This window comes from Zalophus californianus, chromosome 17 (genome assembly GCF_009762305.2).
Source record: "Zalophus californianus isolate mZalCal1 chromosome 17, mZalCal1.pri.v2, whole genome shotgun sequence".
NCBI lineage: Eukaryota > Metazoa > Chordata > Mammalia > Carnivora > Otariidae > Zalophus > Zalophus californianus.
This window is the reverse complement of record NC_045611.1, coordinates 54,799,098-54,820,919: the sequence shown is the minus strand read 5'-3', so window position 1 is coordinate 54,820,919 and position 21,822 is coordinate 54,799,098. Positions and strand designations below refer to the sequence as shown.

Here is a 21,822-nt window from a genome sequence, read left to right as displayed (position 1 = left end):
ATCATGACCTGAGCCGAAGGCAGACGCTTAACGACTGAGCCATCCAGGCGCCCCTCTATGTTCACTTTTGGATAGCATCCCTTCCTAGTGACGCTGACCAATGTGTCTAATAGGACAAATAACAAACAGGATAGAACTAAACTTGCTCAGTAAGGTATGGTCTATGTGTCTCTTGGAGCTCTTCTAACACATTAGAATGGAGCCCAGGCTAGCCTCTTGCAGCATGAGAGCCTGTGAAAGACCCCATCAATTCCAGTGGAGGCTTAGAGGTGTAGCCATCTAGTTCACGGAGCCTCTGTCCAGACAGCCCCACCAGACATCCAACCCTAGGCCCACACAACAGAATTAGTAAATGTTTGTCTTGAGACATTAACTTTTAGGAAAGTGATTTTGTAATGCAAAGGTAACTAATACCAATATGAATGTACATCAGTAGGTGATCTGTTAAATAAATCATAAATGAACATGCATACAGACATAAAAAGAATGAAGGACACTGTAAATTTGGTGCAGCCACTATGGAAAACAGTGTGATGTTTCCTCAAAAAATTAAAAATAAAACCACCATATGACCCACTAATTCTACTTGAACTTATCCAAAGGAAATGAAATCACTATCTTAAAAAGACAGTTGTTCTCCCATGCTCATTGCAGCATTATTTACAACAGCCATGGCATCGAAACCTAAGTGTCCTCCTACACAAAATGAATGGATAAAGAAAATGTACACACAAATGAATATTATTCAGCCATAAAAAAGAAAATCCTGCCATTTATGACTCATAAATAGATCCTGAGGGTACTATGCTAAGTGAAATAAGTCAGAGAAAGACAAATACTGTATGATCTCACTTATATGTGGAATCTAAAAGAAAAAAAAACTAAACTCAGAGAAAAAATTGGTGGTTGTGACAGGCAGGGTTGGGGGTGGGGTGTGGATGAAATACCTTAAGATGGTCAAAATGTACAAACTTCCAGTTGTAAGATAAATAAGTCTAATTATAGTAGTAATAATGCTATGTTGAATATCTTTGGCCATTAGGGAAATATAAGTTAAGCTCAAGATTGTTTACTACTATATACCTAAGAGAAGAGTTAATGTAAAATATAGCAACAATACCAACTGCTGGGGAGGATGGAGAGCAACTAAATCTCTCCTATGTTGCTAGTTGAATGGCTAAAAGAAATACACAGTTGACCCTTGAGCAACATGGGTTTGAACTGCATGAGTTCACTTATATGTGGATTTTTTTACAGTGTAGTACTGTAAATGTTATTTTCTCTTCCTTATGATTTTGTTAGGCTTTATAATTTTTTAAAACTCCAGTATAATTAACATATAGTACTATATTAATTTCACGTGTACAATATAGTGAGTCAATAATTCTATAAATTACTTAGTGCCAATCACTTTAAGTGTACTCTTAATCTCCCTTTTTTCCACCCATTCCCCCACCCACCTCCCCTCTCGTAACCACCAGATCATTCTCTATATAAAGAGTCTGGGGGGACGCCTGGGTGGCTCAGTGGGTTGGGTGACTGCCTTCAGCTCGGGTCACGATCCTGGAGCCCCGGGATGGAGTCCTGCATTGGGTTCCCTGCTCAGCAGGGTGTCTGCTTCTCCCTCTGACCCTCCCCCCTCTCGTGTTCTCTCTCTCATTCTCGCTCTCTCAAGTAAATAAATAAAATAAAATCTTTTTAAAAAAAGTCGTTTTTTTGTTCATGTTTCTTAAATTCCACATATGAGTGAAATCATATGGTATTTGTCTTCCCCATAAGTCTTATTTTTTTTTAAAGATTTATTTATTTGAAAGAGAGCAAGCAAACAGGGGGAGGGGCAGAGGGATAGAATTTTTCAAGCAGACCTGGCACTGAGCTCAGATCCTGACGCAGGGCTCAATCCCACGACCCATGAGATCATGACCTAAGCCAAAGCCGAGTCAGACACTTAACTGACTTAGTCACCCGGGCGCCCCAGAAGTCTGGTTTTCTTTTAGCTTACTTTAAGAATATAGTATATAACACATAATCGACTGTTTATGTTATTGGTAAGGCTTCCAGTCAACAGCAGGCTATTGGTAGTTAAGTTATACGTGGATTCTCAACTGCCTGGGCGTCAGTGCCCCTAACCCCCATGTTGTTCAAGTGTCAAATGCACTGAATACCAAGTGCTAGAGAGGACACAGAACAATATTTCATACACTGCTGGTGAGAATGTAAAAGAGCACAGCCATAATAGAAGAGGGTAGTTTCTTATAAGGCTAAACACAACTTACCATACATCCCCACAATCATACACCTGAGTATTTATTGTAGAGAAATGAAAACTTATGTTCACACAAAACCCTGTATGCAGATTTCATACCATCTTTACAACAGTTGAAACGAGGAAATCTCTTCCAAGAATGAAGGGATAAACAAACTGGTCATCCAGTATGTGTATTACTCACTAATAAAAACAACCATCCATTAACTCACGTAAGTCTTCGGAGCAATTTGCCAAATGACAAAAACATGAAAAGCTTACATACTTCCTACCAATAAAAAATTATAAATTTGTATATAGTTAATAATATAACTTTTATGGAAAAAATATAAAAAATTATATGAATAAATACAACCTATATATAAAATATATAAAATCCAGTTGTAAAAATGATTTTTGTAACATTCATAAAATTATACAATTATACTGATGGAAAACAGGTAAGTGGTTGCTAGAGGTAGGTTTGGATAAAGGGAATGAGCATAAAAAGGTATAATGAGGAAATCTGTGTTGATTACAGTCTTATGTGATGGTTGTGGTAGTGGTTACATGAATCTATATATGTAATAAAACTTCTTAGAATTACAACATAAAAAAAAACCCATGAAAATCTAATGAAATCCAAATAAGGTTAAGGGCTTAGCTAACAGTATACTACCAATGTCATTTTCCTGGATTCAATAAGATGTGGCTTACATAAATGTTTTTACTGGGAGGTGTTAGGTAAAGGATACTAGGGAAGTCTTCTGGACTATTTTGCAATTTCTTGTAAGTTAAAATGATTTCAAATTAAACATTTTATAAAAATAACTTGGAAGGTGGTTTTATAAAATATTTGGTCATATTTATAAACTTAGTTAAGCAAGTATAAATACTTGTTATTTTATAAATTTAAAACAGTTTCCTTTTAAACTACTTCAGTATGTGGGGCACCTGGGTGGCTCAGATGGTTAAGCGTCTGTCTTCGGCTCAGGTCATGATCCCAGGGTCCTGGGATCGAGCCTCGCATCGGGTTCCCTGCTCAGCAGGAGGCCTGCTTCTCCCTCTCCCACTCTCCCTGCCTGTGTTCCCTCTGTTGCTGTGTCTCTGTCAAATAAATAAAATCTTTAAAAAAAGCCAAAAAACTACTTCAGTATACTAAATTTACAATTAAGTTTAGAGCCAAAGAAAGGTAAAAAATCTTATGATACAGAGTAGTCCTAGAATACTCCATAGAACACTCTGCACGGTGTATAACAATAAATAATCAGTGATGAGGAAAGCAGACTATACTTTTTAAAACTAAGGAATTACTGACAAGGCCACTAGAAAAGGGTTTCAAAGTATCATCTGAAAATGTACATCAGGTGAATTATCTGATGTATAATGAGGTCAGACTTGTAACATTTAAAAGCACCGACATTTACCACTTTCACAGGACTTCATTTCTTCATAAGTTCTCTGATATTTGACTGCAGGTGCTCTACATTTAGTATGTTCATGAAGTTTTCATTTCTCTATGATTTCCTGACAAAACGAGGCAGAATGTGTCACTGATATCCTGCCATATATATATATATCGTCCTCTTGAAGTTTTTCTCCAGTGTGGACTCTGACCCTCACTGAGGTCTTCTTTCTGGGTAAGAGCTTTCCCATGGTCATCATAAATTTTTTTTTAAATCATATTTCTATAAACAATAAGCTCACTGATGATTTATGATGATCCCTGATAATAAAGTCTACCTTCCCCCTGAAAGCCTTTCTAGTCTCTGCATTCACAGAATTTATCTCAGCATACACTTTTCAGAATATAATGAAGCTAGAAAGTTTTGCTCAAAGCATTTCCACATTGAATGTATCAGAGTTTTCCCAACATGTTTTCACTGACAGAAAATATGAGGTAAGGATCACTGAAGGCACTACAACACATTCACTGTAGCTCCCAGATTTACCTCCTAGACAAGTTTTTAATCTCCGCAGGACACACATCAACAACCAGCAGTACCATGATTACATTCCAATCTGCTGGAAACACTGATGTTTAATGAAGTCTTGGTTGCCAGAGAAGCCGTTGCCACAGAAGGCATTTCCACAGTCATCACATTCATAGGGCTTCTGTTTTGTAGGAGTTCACTAATAAGTAATGAGCTGTGACTCTGTGTTAAAGGAATTTACAACTTGACTGAATCTACCCATTTCTCTTGTGTGCATTTTCTTATGTTTAACAAGGTTTGACAAGTGGGAGAAGGCTTTCTCACAATCGCTGCATCCATATGGTCTCTCTCCTGTATGAGTTCTTTGATGGACATTGAGTACTGACTTTGTGGTGAAGGCTTTTCCACATTCATTGCACTCATAGGGTTTCTCTCCCGTGTGAATTCTCTGATGGGTAATGAGACCATATTTGTGAGAATAGGATTTTCCACACTCAGTACACACAAAGGGAGTTTTTCCTGTATGACATCTCTCATGTTGTATGAGGCATATCTTCTGACTGAAGGCTTTACCACACTCATTGCATTCATAGGGTTTCTCTCCTGTGTGAGTCCGCTGATGTATAATAAGGGTGCGCTTTGTGGTGAAGCCTTTTCCACATTCATTACATAAGTAAGATTTCTCTCCTGTGTGAGTTCGCTGATGTATAATGAGAGTGCGCTTTGTGGTGAAGCCTTTTCCACATTCATTGCACATATAAGATTTTTCCCCAGTATGAGATCGCTGATGTACGATGAGATTACTCTTCACTGTGAAGCCTTTTCCACACTCACTACATATATAGGGTTTCTCTCCAGTATGAGTTCGCTGATGGACAACAAGATAGCGCTTCATGGTGAAGCCTTTTCCGCATTCAGTGCATATATAGGGTTTCTCCCCTGTATGAGTTCGCTGATGCACAATGAGATTGCTTTTCACAGTGAAGCCTTTTCCACATTCACTGCACACATAAGGTTTCTCTCCACTATGAGTTCGCTGATGTGCAATCAGATAGCGCTTCATGGTGAAGCCTTTTCCACAGTCACTGCATGTGTAGGATTTCTCTGCTGTTTGCGTTTGCTGAGGCAAAGTGAGACTGCTCTTCACACTAGAGGCTTTTCTGTATTCACTGGTTATACAGACTTTGTCCTGTGTATGAGTTTTCTGATGTTTAGTGAACATGACATTTCTGGAGAAGGAATTCCCACATGGATCACACTCATGGGGTTTCTCACCTCTATGACTGCTCTCATGGTAAATAAGCCGAGGCTTCCTGATGCAGGTTTTCTCACCTTCGATGCATGTGTGGGGTTTCTCTATTTTGTGAGTCCTCTGATGATTAAAGTCTTGGAATTTAGTGCTGATATGTTTTGCACTTTCAGGGAATTCAATTCCAGAATACAAATGTTCCTGATTACCATGCAGAAAAGATTTTTCTTCTCCATTAAATTCAACAACCTTTTTTGTTTCATATCTTCTCTTCTCGTTAACTAAACTCAAACTTGATTTCAAAGCTTTTCTACATAAATCAAACACATGATTTTGTGTTATGGCAAAATGTATTTTGCTCAAATGAACAGTATTTCTAAATGTACTCTGTTCCCCGTATTGCTGTGTGCTCTTCAGAAATCTGTGGTTTTGAGAGTGCTCTTGCAGATGACTATCAAGCATCCTGAATTCTAGGAAAAAAAGAGAACAACAAATTCTCTCACAAGGATGGTATGGAATAAAAATGTTTTAAAGATGATGTGGTGGGGGTGGCTCTTTATTGTTGACTATATAATTTTAAAAGAAAATTATAAAGATTTAAAATGAAATAAATATCAGATCCAAGAAGAGGTAAGGAGCATATTTAGAGCTAAATACGCACAAAAGAAAAAGAGTTCTTATCTGGGGAAAGGAATATGGGGAGGAGCTGATTAGGTATCCTCAGACACTCTCACAGCTGTGACACCTTCTCTTAAAGACTAGAATAAAACTTCTTCAGCCACTCCCCTTGCTGGTACTCACTCACCCAGATGAGTTCTATTCTGGATTTCATCCTCTGTTATCCATGGTTCATCTCTGTGTTCCAACTTGGACAATGCATCTGGTTTGGTAGCCTGACACCCTGTTCATGAGAAATGACAAAAGACTTAGATGCAGTGACTTGGGGTATAGTAAGTTGAGATGGGAAAATATTACATTTTAGAGATAAAGCGATTTCTCACATGCAAAGTAGTTAGAAGTTCTCTTTCAGGATAGAAAAGATTATACTCCTTTGTTTAGGACCAAGATAGGGGACTCTTCGGAAGACCACAGTGATTGCAAAGCTTTCATCAAGTGATAGAGGAAAAGCCAGTGACTGAGCACCTCTAAGTGACACAGAAAGCTGTCCTCACCCACTGACACCAGGTTGCTATAGTTCTCCAACATCACGTCCCGGTACAGGTCCTTCTGAGCGGGGCCCAGGAGCTGCCACTCCTCCCAGGTGAAGTCCACGGCCACATCCTCCAGTGTCAGTGATTCCTGTAATTAACACAGTCCTATTTAATATGATGTGAATTACTTTTGTTAATATGGAAGAAGCATGAGGGAGGCTGTTCTAATCACCATATAGCCTCATCTATATACATTTTTTCTTTTTTTTTTTCCTCTTTTTAAAAGATTTTATTTATTTGACAGAGAGGTTGAGGGAGAAAGCACAAGAAGGGGAGTGGCAGGCAGAGGGGGAGAGAGAAGCAGGCCTCCTGCCAAGCAGGGAGCCCAATGTGGGGCTCGATCCCAGGACCCTGGGATCATGACCCAAGCCGAAGGCAGACGCTCAACCAACTGAGCCCCCCCAGGTACCCCTATATATACTTTTCTTATACGCATTTTAGTAGAAATGGGGAGCCTAGGTGACTCCGTCGGTGACTTCCATCTTGCTAACAGAATCTGTCCTTTCATGACTTTGATGAAACAAGTGGCATGTAGGGAAGGCCCATGTGGCAAGGAACTATTAAGAATCTTACATGAGCAGACAGGTAGGAACTGAGGATCTCACTTGATCAGCCCTTCTGGAAATGAATCCCGTCAACAACCCAGTAAGTGAGCTTAGAAGTGCATCCTTCCCCACCCGAGCCTCCAGATCAGATGCCATCCTGGCTTACACCTTGCTTACAGGCTCATGAGTGACTGTGAAACAAAGTACCCAGCAGCGACATGACAAAAAACAAATATTTGGCTTTTGGCCCCAGTTCCTAGTACAAGGAACTCCTAAAATGCTTAAGATCTCCACAGTGATGAGTGTGTTTTGTGTGCTAATGAGATGACTGGTAACCCAAGCCCTCACATAGTTTCGGGATGGGGGCTGGTCACCAGAGAAACAAACTACATGATTAGAGGGTTGAAACTTAGCCCCACCTAAGGGGTGGGGTTCAATCACCAATGTTCAATGATTTAATCAATCATGCCTAAGCAATGAAACCTCCATAAAGCCCCCCAAAACCACAGGTTCAGCAAACTTCCAAGTTGGTGAGCACATCATGCTGTTGGAAGGGTGGCACACCCCCATACTCTGTCCTGAGAAAGGGACCGCAGAAACCATGACTTAGAGCCCGTCAGTCAGTACAGAAGACCAAGACTTGAGACTGGAATCCCAAGTGGTGGCTTTCTTGCAGGTCTGCACTCTTAAATCTGTGTAATCTGATGCTAACTGCAGGTAGTCAGTGTCAGAGTCCAGTGTCAATCTGGAGAAGTGGTGTTGGAAGAGATCACATATTTGGTGTCAAGAGGAAAAAACCTCATTTGGTATCAGAAGTATTGTGAGTAAAAACAACACAGACTAAGTAAGCCATGCTTGCTTGCCCACCTGGAAGGAGTCTCCAGGTAACACACTGTCAGAATTGGCTACAAATCAGAGGTTCCCACAATCTTCTCCTTGGATTCAACAACCTTCTCCTCGGATTCAATCATTTGCTAGAACGGCTCAAAGTACTCAGAGAAACACTAACTTAACATTTACTGGTTTATTATATAGTAAAGGACATTATAAAGGATACCAATGAACCACATGAAGAGGTACCTCGTGCAAGGTCTGGAAGGTCCTGAACCCACAAGCTCTGTCCCTGTGGAGTTGGGGTATGCTACACCCTCCAAGCATGTAGATGTGTTCACCAATCCAGAAACTCTCCGAACCCTGTACTTTCGGGATTTTATGGGGACTTCATTTCATGGACATGATCTAATAATGGATTACTAATTCATTATCCAGTCCTCCCGACTCTGGAGGATGGGGTCAGGGCTGCAAGTTCCAAGCTTCTAATCATGACTTGATCTTTCTAGAGACCGGCCCCCACAGAAGACATCCAGGAGCCCACACCAAGAGTCACCTAATTAGAACAAAAGACAGTCCTATCACCAAGAAAATTCCAAGGGATTTAGGAGCTCTGTGACAGACACTACTATCACCGAGGAAATTATAAGAGTTTTAGAGAAAACTGTGTCAGGAGCCAGGGTAAAAGATTAAATATTAGCAGGAACCAGGGTAAAAGACTATATATTAGGCAGATAGATATATATGTTATTATGCCACACCACCAATAGATAATGAATATAAGACATACACTTTTAAAGAAAGAACTTATGGAAGAATAGAAGAAAACATGGAATGTTTATAGCACAAGTAAAAAGCCATAAAGAAAAGGCTAACAAATTTTAATTTGAATCAAAAATAAAACTTTTGCATGGAAAAAGATATTAAGAAAAGCTAAAAGACAAGATTCTAGAAAAATAACTGCAACATATAAAAGATCAATATATCACAAGATAAACAATTACAAATCAGTAAGACAAAAAATGATTTTTCAAATGAGCCAAGAATGAAGACCACATATCAAAGAAGAAATAATCCAAAAAAGCAACAAAGGGACAAGAATCTGAACCTCACAAGCAATTGGGAAAATGCAAAATAAAATAAGGCAAAAGAATATTGGTTCATACAGACTGTGGAAAATATGCAATTTGATAACATAACAAGTGTTGGCAAGCTGAGGAGCACTGGATGTTCTTATATAACGCTTTCTATCAACCAGGCACTCTTCTAGATGCTTTGTCTAGATTAATTCATTTTAGACCCTACCTTATGATTTAAGTGCCATTGTCATTAACCCCATTCTACATGAGAAAAGGGGTGTGATGGCTAACTGAAGAATGCAGTCACACGGCTGGCAACTGGCCGCAAAACCTACACTTTTAAGCATGATGCCACACTGACCATGAGTTGGAATGTTAAAATGTGAAATGACCACACCCCATAGTTGATTTCTCTGTAGCTACTCTGAACACTGATACAATTTCACAAAAAGCCATTAACAAGGCAGTTCATTCTTATGGTTTGTAATAACAAAAATATCTAAATATTCATCAATAAGTGTATTATTTAATTATTACTCACACAACATCTGAAGTTCATCGTGTCAGGTGAAAAAGTAGAAAGTTGGCTTATAGGTACCAACAGGTAAAGAATGCCAACACACTTAAAAAAGAGTTTGGAGGATGTACATGAAAATAACTGTGGCTCACTCTGGAGAGGTGATTCATACATGAGTGTAAGGGTCAAGGAGTACCAAGCTGCTATCAATGAAGTTTGTACTATTTCACACTAACTCTATTAAATTCAGAGTGAATCTCTGAACATGTGTTACTGTGTTATTTATCATTTCAAAAATCAAATATTTTGTTCCCATCAAACTCCAAAGATTTTTGTTTGTTTGTTTTTTGAGTATGACTATGAACTCATGGACTTTTTTTCTTTTTTTTAAAGAGAGAGTGTGCGCGTGCTCGAGCCAAGGGTAGGGGAGGGCAGAAGGAGAGGGAGAGAGAGAATCTTAAGCAGGCTCCACACTCAGCACAGAGCCTGACACAGGGCTCAATCTCATGATCCTGAGATCATGACCTCGGCCAAAATCAAGAGTTGGATGCTTAACCGACTGAGCCACCCAGGCACCCCAAACTCATGGACTTTTCCATAGCTGCATAGCTACTATGCTTCAGTCCAGTGCAGTCATCTTTCTTTTAGATGCTCAACTGGTACTAGGCCTGTGGTACTTCAACTAATAGGAATCCCCTTATAGTTATCCGTGTTGTTTGCAGTATTGTTCCACTCATATAAAATATGATCGATATATACATTTAGGTATGTAAATGCACAAACAGATACATATAAGAAGTATGCACTACCAGGTATTTGTTAATGCTACACCAGGGGATTAAGAGGCACTCTCTTACCATGAGTCACCTGTGTACATAAAAGAAAAAAGGTAAAAACAAAATAAAATAAAAACACAAATAGGAAGGTAATTTAAACACAGGAAAAATACCCCACTTTCTGAGATGGAATGAAAGTTTTAAGTCAAACCCCATGGATGCCAACAACCCAAACCCTTAATAGAGAAAAACACTTTCTCAACTACTACTACTGCCAAATCTGTACTCAAACTCCACTTCAACTACCTGTTCACGGAGGACCATTTGAAAGTCATGCAATCTTCATTTTCCTACGCCATTTCAGTGGTTTTATTCCAGACTGCCATAAAGTTGGGTCCCTGGATCACCAGACTATGGTGCCCTGAAGAACTGTACCCACTGACCTCTGCTTGACATATTCCCAGAGGAGGCCCTCTGTAAGAGACAGCTATAGGAAATCTGCTTTTCCACTCACCAGAAGGCTGCAGGTTAGAATACACCTCACTGATGCCCTCCAAGAAAATCCACCAAAGAAATTTCAGGAGGCCTAAGTGGCATAAACTATTGAATCCCCCAAGAAACCGGTCTGCCTTCCCCACAGAGTCAGTGCACATCACATAGCTTTTCATGTCTCTCTGGTTATGATGTTTGTTAGAGATATCAGACTCAAAGCGACAGCTACTGTAACCCACAGGATGCACCAGTCACACACTGTGTTCCAATATTAGTCCTTCAGGATGACCCCTGTGAGTAATATATTCCTGATTTCACTTTGCTCTGCTTTTGAATTTAGAATCTAAGTTAATTTCTCCCCAGAATCCAATTATCCCAATTTATACTAAAAGGTTGAACTGATTTTTCTCAGATCACCACAAATCTGTCAGAGAACATAGGAAAAACGTAGCAAACAAAAATCACCTGGGCCTTGATCATTTTCTTCTGTGCTCACAAAACAGTAACATGGATTCTGTCTTTCGTCTCTTCTGCATCTGCCACAAAGTTCTTAAGAGTCAGAAAGCTTGGTATCTGCTTGAAGTTGTCCCTAGAAATAATGATATCCAAGTCCACAAGTACCTCTTTTTTCTTCCTTCATTCCTTCACTTGATCACTCTTGCTCTTGGGGACCTGGGACCTGTGGGCTGAAGAGCAAACTGACTTTGAGTGTACTTTTCCTCTGGGCCTAGGTGTTATCACTGCTGCTATGCACTTACCTTAGAGGACCTCAATATTTCCAACTGTTCCGAGGCTTTCACACTCTAGGGCAGTAAAGCAGGGTTCTAAAGGAGTGAAAGGTATGCCTTTCCTCTGTGAAGGAGAAGTGGTATGGCTATTAAAGGGGAGGTGGAAAAGCAAAGGCAGCAGAGCATGATGCCTCAGAGGCAGGTGGATTATCAAGCACATCCATTTAGGACATATGGAAGGTTCCAAAAATCTGGCCACTGTGTCTTTAAAAAGCATGTGTGGGGCGCCTGGGTGGCTCAGTTGTTAAGGGTCTGCCTTCAGCTCAGGTCATGATCCCAGGGTCCTGGGATCGAGCCCCACATTGGGCCCCCTGCTCAGCGGGAAGCCTGCTTCTCCCTCTCCCACTCCCCCTGCTTGTGTTCCCTCTCTCATTGTGTCTCTCTGTCAGATAAATAAATAAAACCTTAAAAAATAAAATAAATAAAAAGCATGTATGCCCACGCACTGCTCTGGAAGTCTTTATATGCTCCATGGGTACACACACTTCAGTGTGAAGACTAATGTACCAAGCAAATCATAAGAACTGTCTTATCCACTTGATGCACTAAATGATTAACCTTGCCCAACAGAGGTTTGGCTTTTGCCCTTAGTTTCTAGGAGGAAACTTCTAAGTCCTTGGAATATCCTGCCTGATAAGAGTGTCTCTGTTCACCTGGGAAGCTTGGGCCATGCAAGGCAGTCTATTCTAATAAAGTGATTTATGGTGAAGGGCCTTGGACCACGTGGTATCAGCCGGGCCTCCGGAGGGGCTGGAGGAGACTAAGGTCAGCCATACCGGCAGTCAGTCATGTCTGTGTTCATTAACTCCAATAAAAACTCTGGTGCCAAGGCTTATATGAGTTTTCTCTGGTTGGCAATAATGATAGAAAAGGTATACAAATGAAGAAGCTATAAATTATAAATCTATATACACCTAATGGCAGAATCACAAAATACAAACAAAAACTGAATTAAAGAGGGAAATAGAAAATTCAACAAGAGGTGAAAGTTTCAAAATCCCACTGTCAATAATTTAAAAAAAAAAAAAAAGAAAAAAGAAAAGAAAACCAGCAGAGATATTTAGGACTTCAACACCATAATCAACTGACAGTTATTTGATGCCACACTCAACAAGAACAAAATATACATTTTCTTCAAAGGTACATGAAACATTCTCTAGGAAAGACCATAATTTAAGATATAGAACAAATGTCAATAAATTTAAAATATATTTTCCAACCACAACAGAATTAAATTAGATATCTGCTTTCAGAATGAAATTCAGGAAATACACAAACATTTGGAAATTAACTAGCACATTTCTGAGTAACCATGGATTAAAAATATATATTACTCAGATGAAATGGACAAACGCCTGGAAAGAGACAAGTAACAAAATTGACAGAAGAACAGTTCTAAAAAACCCAAATAGACATATAAGAAGAAACTGAAATAGTAATTAAAAACTGTCTCACAGGGGCGCCTGGGTAGCTCAGTTGGTTAAGCGATCAGGTCTTGATCTCAGGGTCAGGAGATCAAGCCCCACTTTGTGCTCCATGCTCAGCGTGGAGCCTACCTAAAAAACAAAAACAAAACAAAAGTCTCACAAAGGAAAGCTTAGGCCCAGATGTATTCCTTCTATGATGTCACTATCACCAAAATACCAAAGCCAGACAAAGGCATCACAGAAGAAGAAAATTACAGACCAATCTCTTTCATGAATATAGGTGAAAAATTGTTAACATATTACCAAAACAATAAGCAAAATAAGTCAATCAGAGAAAGACAAATACAGTATGATTTCATCCATATGTGGAATTTAAGAAAACAAAATGGATGAACACATGAGAGGGGGGGCACCTGGGTGGCTCAGTCGTTAAGCATCTGCCTTCGGCTCAGGTCATGGTCCTGGGGTCCTGGGATCGAGCCCCGCATTGGGCTCCCTGCTCAGCGGGAAGCCTGCTTCTCCCTCTCCCACTCCCCCTGCTTGTGTTCCCTCTCTCGCTGTGTCTCTCTGTCAAATAGATAAATAAAATCTTAAAAAAAAAAAACAAAACACATGAGAGGGAGAAAAAAGAGAGGGTAACAAATCACGAGAGACTCTTTAACTACAGAGAACAAACAGAGTTGATAGAAGGAGGTGGGTGGGGGATGGGATAGATAGGTGATGGGTTTCAAGGAGGGCACTTGTTAATGATGAGCACTGGGTGTTATATGTAAAGGATGAATCATTGAACTCTGCTCCTGAAACCAATATTGAACTGTATGTCAACAAACTAGAATTTAAAGGGAAAAAAACACGTATTAGCAAAACAAATCTAGGATAACATAAAAAAATCTAGGATTACAGAGACTAAGGGGGATTTAGCCCAGGAATGCCAACTGGGTTGGCTGGGTGGCTCAGCTGGTTAAGCGTCCACCTCTTAATTTCAGCTCAGGTTGTGAGATCAAGTCCTGCATGGGGCTCCATGCTGGGTGTGGAGCCCGCTTAAGAGTCTCTTTCTCCCTCTCCCTTTGTCCCTCCCCCACCCCTCGCACACGTGGGCGCTTTCTCTCTCTCAAAAAAAAGATAATAAATTTCAATGTAACAGCTAGAAATATAAACTATCTCAAGAGAATGAGAAGACAAGCTACAGACTAAAGTATTCGCAAAAGACATATATGATAAAGTTATCCAAAATACACAAAGAACTCTTAAAACTCAACAATAAGACAACCCAATTAAAAAATGGGCAAAAGCCGCAAACTGACACCTCACCAAAGAAAATACACAGATAGCAAATAAGCATACGAAAGGCTGCTCAACATCATATATAATTAGGGAATTACAAATTAAAACACAACTATGAGATACCATTACACACCTATTAGAATAGCCAAAATTCAAAACACTGACAACACCAAATGCTGACAAGGATGTGCAGCAAGAGCAACTCTCATTTATTGCTGGTGGGAACGCAAAATGAGTCAACCACTTTTGAAGATAGTTTGGCAGCTTCTTACAAAACTAAACATACTCTTACCATACGATGGGACGCTTTCCTTGTTATTTGCCAAAAGGAGCTGAAACCTGATAATGGATGTTCAGAGCAGCTTTATCCATCCAGAGAATGGAGTATTATTCAGCACTAAAAAGAAATGAGCTATCAAGCCATGAAAAGACAAGGAGGAAACTTAAATGCATACTATTAAGTGAAAGAAGCTAATCGGAAAAGGCTACATATTGTAGGACTCCAACCATATGACAGTCTGGAAAAGGCAAAACTAAGGAGACAGAAAAAAGATCAGTGGTAGCTAGGAGTTGGGGGAGAGGAAAGATGAATAGGCAGAAACCAGAGGAGTTTTATAACAGTGAAACTAACCTGTAACATACTAAATGGAGGACACATATCATTATACATTGTCAAACCCCACAGAATGAACAATATCAAGAGGGAACCCTACACCAATGTAAATTATGCACTTTGGGTGAAAACATGTCGATATGGTAATTGTAAGAAACGCACCACTCTGGTGCAGGATGTTGACAGTGAGGAAGGTTGTATGTGTAGGGGAGTAGGGTATACACAAGCAGTCTCTGCACACTTCCCACTCAGTGTTGCTGGGAATCTAAAACTGCTCTAAAAAACAAAGTCATCATCTACATCTATATCTATACACACATACATATACACACACTATCTTGCAGAAAACACAGGAGACATTTCTCATGACTGTGGCTTAGGCAAAGAATTCTTAGACATGTCACTAAACCAGTGAACCAAAGAAGAACTGATAATTGGACTTGTACTAAATTTTGCATATCAAAAGACTTTATAAAGCAAAAGGAAAAAGTAAGCTATATTTGGGGAGAAAATATTTGCAAATCATATATCTGATAAAGGACTACTATGTAGAATATATAAATAACTGTAAAAACTTAATAATTTGTTTGGAAGGCAAACAACTCACTTAGAGAATGAGAAAAGACTTAAATAGACATTACACTACAGAAGACATATGAATGTCTATTATAGCACATGAAAAGATGATCATTATTTGTCATTGGGGAAATTAAGATGATGAAATTCTACTATACACCAAATAGAATGACTATAATCAAAGACTAGTAATTCCAAATGTTCATTAGAATGTGGAGAAACTGGAACTCTCGGGTGCCTGGCTGGCTCAGTTGGTTAAGCGACTGCCTTCGGCTCAGGTCATGATCCTGGAGTCCCAGGATCGAGTCTCGCATCGGGCTCCCTGCTCAGCAGGGAGTCTGCTTCTCCCTCTGACCCTCTTCCCTCTCGTGCTCTCTCTCTCTCTCTCTATCTCATTCTCTCTCTCAAATAAATAAATAAAATCTTAAAAAAAAAATAAAATAAAAATTGTTAAAAAAAAAGAAACTGGAACTCTCATACACTGATGGTAGAAATGTACACTTGTACAGGCACTTTGAAAACTTTGTAAAACGTTAAACATATACTTGCCCTATGAGCCAAACATTCTGCTCAGGGGAACTTAACAAAGAGAAATGAACATTTCCAGTTTGTACCTGAATGTATAGAGCAACATTTCTCATAATAGTCTCAAACTGAAAACAATTCCAATAACTGTGACTTGATAAACAAAAGGCATAATATACATCCAATGGATCATTCAGGAACAATGCCAAAGAGGAGAGAATATTTCCCAACTCATTCTATTAGGTCATTTAGTTGTTTTTTTTTTTTTAAGATTTTATTTATTTATTTGACAGTGAGAGACACAGCAAGAGAGGGGATACAAGCAGGGGAAGTGGGAGAGGGAGAAGCAAGCTTCCTGCTGAGCAGGGGGCCCGATGCGGGGCTTGATCCCAGGACTCTGGGATCATGACCTGAGCCGAAGGCAGACGCTTAATGACTGAGCCACCCAGGCGCCCCTAGGCCATTTAGTTTTTAAGAATACAATTTACAATACCATCAAAAACTGTGAAATACTACTGGACCACTTTCTTACACCATACACAAAAATAACTTCAAAATGGATGAAAGACCTAAATGTGAGACAGGAAACCATCAAAATCCTAGAGAAGAACACAGGCAGCGACCTCTTTGACATTGGCCGTAGCAACTTCTTACTAGACATGTCTCTGGAGGCAAGGGAAACAAAAGCAAAAATGAACTACTGGGACTTCATCAAGATAAAAAGGTTCTACCGAGGGGTGCCTGGGTGGCTCAGTCGTTAACCATCTGCCTTCGGCTGAGGTCATGATCCCAGGATCCTGGGATCGAGTGCCGCATCAGGGTCCCTGCTAAGCAGGAGTGTGCTTCTCCCTCTCCCACTCCCCCCTGCTTGTGTTCCTGCTCTCACTCTCTCTGTCAAATAAATAAATAAAATCTTAAAAAAAAAAAAAAAGGTTCTATCCAGCAAAGGAAACAATCAACAAAAACTAAAAAGCAGCCTATGGAATGGGAGAAGATATTTGCAAATGACATATCTGATAAAGGGTTAGTATCCAAAATCTATAAAGAACTTATCAAACTCAACACCCAAAAAAACAAATAATCCGGTTAAGAAATGGGCAGAAGAGCGGAGGGTATGTGCTATGGTGAGCGCCGTGAATTGTGTAAGACTGATGAATCACAGACCTGTACCCCTGAAACAAATTATACATTATGTTAATTTAAAAAATAAATTAATTAAAAAATTAAAAAAATTTTTTTAAATTAAAAAAACAAAAAAAAGAAATGGGCAGAAGACATGAATAGACATTTTTCCAAAGAAGACCTACAAATGACTGACGCATGAAAGGATGCTCAATATCATTCATTATCAGGGAAATACAAATCAAACCTACAATGACATATTACCTCATACCCGTCAGAATGGCTAAAATTAACAACACAGGAAACAACACATGTTGGCAAGGAGGCAGAGAAAGGGGAACTCTCTTACACTGTTAGTGGGAATGCAAATTGGTGCAGCCACACTGGAAAACAGTTTGGAGGTTCCTCAAAAAGTTAAAAATAGAACCACCCTACAACCCAGCAATTGCACTACTAGGTATTTACCCAAAGGATACAGAAACACTGATTCAAGGGACACATGCACCCCAATATTAACAGCAGTGTTATCAACAATAGCCAAATTATGGAAAGAGCCCAAATGTCCATTGACTGATGAATGGACATAGATGTGGTGTGGAGTATTACTCAGCCATCAAAAAGAATGAAATCCTGCCTTTTGCAATGATGTGGATGGAGCTAGAGTATATTATGCTAACTGAAACAAGTCAGAGAAAGACAAATACCGTATGGTTTCACTCATGTGTAATTTAAGAAACAAAACAGATGAACATAGGGGAAGGGAGGCGAAGAGAGGGAGGCAAACCCTAAGAGACTCTTTTAACTACAGAGAATAGGGGTGCCTGGGTGGCTCAGTCGTTAAGCGGCTGCCTTTGGCTCAGGTCAGGATCCCGGGGTCCTGGGATCGAGCCCCGCATCGGGCTCCCTGCTCGGCGGGAAGCCTGCTTCTCCCTCTCCCACTCCCCCTGCTTGTGTTCCCTCTCTCGCTGTCTCTCTGTCAAAATAAATAAATAAAATCTTAAAAACACAACAAAACTATAGAGAACAAACTGAGGGTTGATGGAGGGAGGTGAGTGGGGGATGGGCTCAATGAATGACTGGTATTAAGGAGGGCACTTGTGATTAGCACTAGATGTTAATATATAAGTGATGAATCACTAAATTCTACTCCTGAAACCAATATTACACTATATGTTAACTAACCAGAATTTAAATAAAAACTTGAAACAAAAAAATAAATAAGTAAATAAAATGATGATAAAAGGTGAAAATGACTTAAAAAATGTGAAATACTTATGGAAAAAGATTACCCAAAATTTAAAACACCTTTTGAAAACTGTATCACAGAAATTTTTTAAGACTTAAATAAATGGAAAGATACACTTTGTCCATGTCAGAAAATGGACCATTTTTTGAAATGAACCAAACAGACCATTCTCCAGAATTGGTCTAGTCACAAATCTCAATCATAATTCCAGGAGGCTTTTCTGTATAAACTGACAACCTGATTCTTAAATTCACACAGAAATGCAAAAGGTCTAGAAAAGCTAAAACAACTGTAAAAAAGAACAAGGTTGGGGTGCATGGGTGGCTCAGCTGGTTGATCATCCAACTCTTGGGCTTCGGCTCAGGTTGTGAACTCGGGGTCCACGGGAATTGAGCCCGGTGTCTCGTTCCACACTCAGCTTGGAGTCAGCTTGAGATATTCTCTCTTCCTCTCCTTTTGCCCCTCCCCTTGCTCTCTAAAATAAATATATAAATAAAATCTTAAGAGAAAAAAAAAGAACAGGGTTGGTGAGTTTGCACTAACTGATTACAAGAATTTTTATCAAAACCGAGTAATCAAGACAGGGTAGTATTCGTGTCAGAACAGACAAATGAATGAACAGAACAGAGCTCAGAATAAGACCCACACATATATAGTCAACTGACATTTTATAAAGGTGCAAAGGCAACACAGTGGAGAGATATGCATATACAAAAAAAAAAGAACTTAAATCCATATATATTACTCAAAATAAATAATAAACCTAAGTGAAAAACCTAAAAAAAAAAAAAAAAAACCCCAAAACCCTAAACCTTCGAGAAGAAAAAATTGGAGAAAATCCTCCGCTCTTGTAATAAAGCAAAGATTTCTTAGGTATAACACCAAGAGAATAATTCAAGAAAAGTTCATGTCCTGGACTTCATAAAAACTAAATCCTTCTGCTCTTCAAAACACATCGTTAAGAGAATGTTGAAAGGCAAGCCGAAGACTGGGAGAAAATCTTTGCAAAGCATATAACTGGTAAAGGAAAGTCTTGTATCCAGAATATATAATGAATTCTCAAAAATTAACAAGAAAAAACAACAGAAAAGCATAAAAGACTTGAACAATTACTTCACCAAGGAATATATGGATGGCAAATAAGCACACGAAAAGATATTTAACATCATTAGCCATTATTAGGTAAATAGAAATTAAAACCACAAGGTACTGCTCCACACCCATTAGAATACCTAAAATCAAAAAGAATGACAATACAAAGTGTTGGCAAAAACATGGAGACACAGAACAATTATCCGCTTCTCTTGGGAATACAAAGTGCAGCCACCTGAGGAAACAGTTTAGCAGTTTTCTAAAGAAGTTAAACATAACACCTACCATATGATTTAGCCATTCAACTCCTAGAGATTTACCCAAGAGAAAGAAAAACATATAAACACAAATATAGACTCGAACATGAGTGGTTTTTTTTCAGAGCTTTATTTGTAAGAGCTAAAAATTGGAAAAGCAATTGCCCATTAACAGGTGAATTAATAAACTCTACAGAATGAACTGATAAGCCCACATGGAATACAAAGCAACAAAAAGGAAAAAAAGGAACTACTGAGACGCACAAGAATGTTATCTTGAAATACTAACGCTGAATCAAATCGTAATAAAAACGAGTATATCCTCTGAGAGTCCATTTCAATAAAACTTTAAAAAACAAATAAACTAGCCTATAGTAATGAGAAATAGATCAGTGGTTGCTTGGGGAGGGAAGGGGAAATATGAGAGGGATGGATTAAAAATGGGCACAAAGAAAATTCAGTGGTGAGGGGTATGTTCGTGATTTTCATTTCATGGTGGTGACACTTTCATGAGTACATATGTCAAATTTACCAATTGGTATGATTTAAATATCTGTAGCTTATTGTGTGTCAATTTTACCTCAATAAATCACTTGGAAAAAAGGGGAAAACCTAGTGATAATTATAATGTAGACCAAAATATAATGCTAATGAAAAAAGGCAACAACAAAAGACTACATATATGATTCTGTTTATATGAAATGCCTAGAAATTGCAAATTAATAGATTCTAGAAGATAATCAGGGTGGTGTGTGGCTCGGGGTAGGAGTGGACACTGAGTGCACAGAGCGCCAAGAAAACTTTTCCAGGTGATGGAAATCTTTTAAAATTGGATTGTCTTGAAACTGGATTATACTCATGGTTGCACAACTCTAGAAACTCAGTTAAAAATCACTGAAATGTAGGGATGCCTGGGTGGCTCAGTCAGTTAAACGTCTGCCTTTGGCTCAGATCATGATCCCAGGGTCCTGGGATTGAGTCCCACATGGGGCTCCCTGCTCAGTGGGGAGCCCGCTTCTCCCTATGCCTGCAGCTCCCGGATTGTGCTCTCTCTCTCTCTCTGACAAATAAATAAATAAATAAATAAAATCTTTTTAAAAAAATCACTGAAATGTAATGGTGAATTTTATGGTATGTAAATTAAACCTCAGTAAAACGACTAAAATTATAACTGAGTATTTTGTTATTAATATAAGTAATATATAATAATATATAATGTAATATATGTTTGACTCAGACACCACGGTCTGGTTCACCAACCTGTGTTGATATTTATTGCAATGATTAAAAATGTATAAATATCATCTCCTAAGCAAATATGTTGAGGATGAGAAATTACATGATACAATTAATTTTTCCTTATGTTTATACAGATGATCCTAACGTGGGGGGGGGGGGGGAGTTCTCGCTATGGAACAGAATATAGAGCAAAGGAGATGCATTCACTCATAATGACCCTAAAAGGAAGTATCCACAAGTATAGTAAACTTGAAGACTATAAAAACAAAAGCTACATCTTTAATAGTCAATATATCCCTAGCTCACTCCGAACACACTTAATTTTGTGGGGACAGTGAGAAGAGTGGTGATGTTGGGAGACAAAGTTTTCAGTAAGGTCCGTGAGGACGGACTGGAAGGAGTGAACTGGTTTGGATTAACTGGATTAAATGCAGCCTTTAGGTCTGTTTCCGGCATTCAAGGTTTGAGCCTGCATCTTCCGATTCTCCAGGGGCCCCGGACCTCCTCACACACTGACAGCACCCACCAGGCGTCTCCAGGAGTGAGCCCTGTATTAAATGCCACACTAACCCGCAAACAAGCCCAAATAGCCAACAGGGACATCTCCAACCCACGGAAGCCGGACGAGACAGGCGCTCACGGATATACTTTCCACCCCACTTCTCAACCGAGTCCCACAAGCCGAGTGATCCACGCGGACCTCAAACCCTAACACAGTCGACCGCTCGGTCGAGATTTCTTCAGACTCTTAATCACTGACTCCCAAAGCCCCCC

The 21,822-nt window shown here is 39.3% G+C and overlaps 1 protein-coding gene across 1 annotated transcript in view; it reads right to left on the bottom strand.

The window, feature by feature from the left end:
* Positions 1-1,742: 1,742 nt before the first annotated feature.
* LOC113935806 (zinc finger protein 432-like) overlaps positions 1,743-21,822 on the bottom strand; it is a 38,960-nt gene continuing 18,880 nt past the window's right edge. Inside the window, 2 exon segments of the mRNA XM_035725258.1 lie at positions 1,743-4,413; positions 4,415-5,220. Coding sequence (XP_035581151.1) covers positions 4,234-4,413; positions 4,415-5,220 — 986 coding nt within the window. The 3' untranslated portion in view covers positions 1,743-4,233.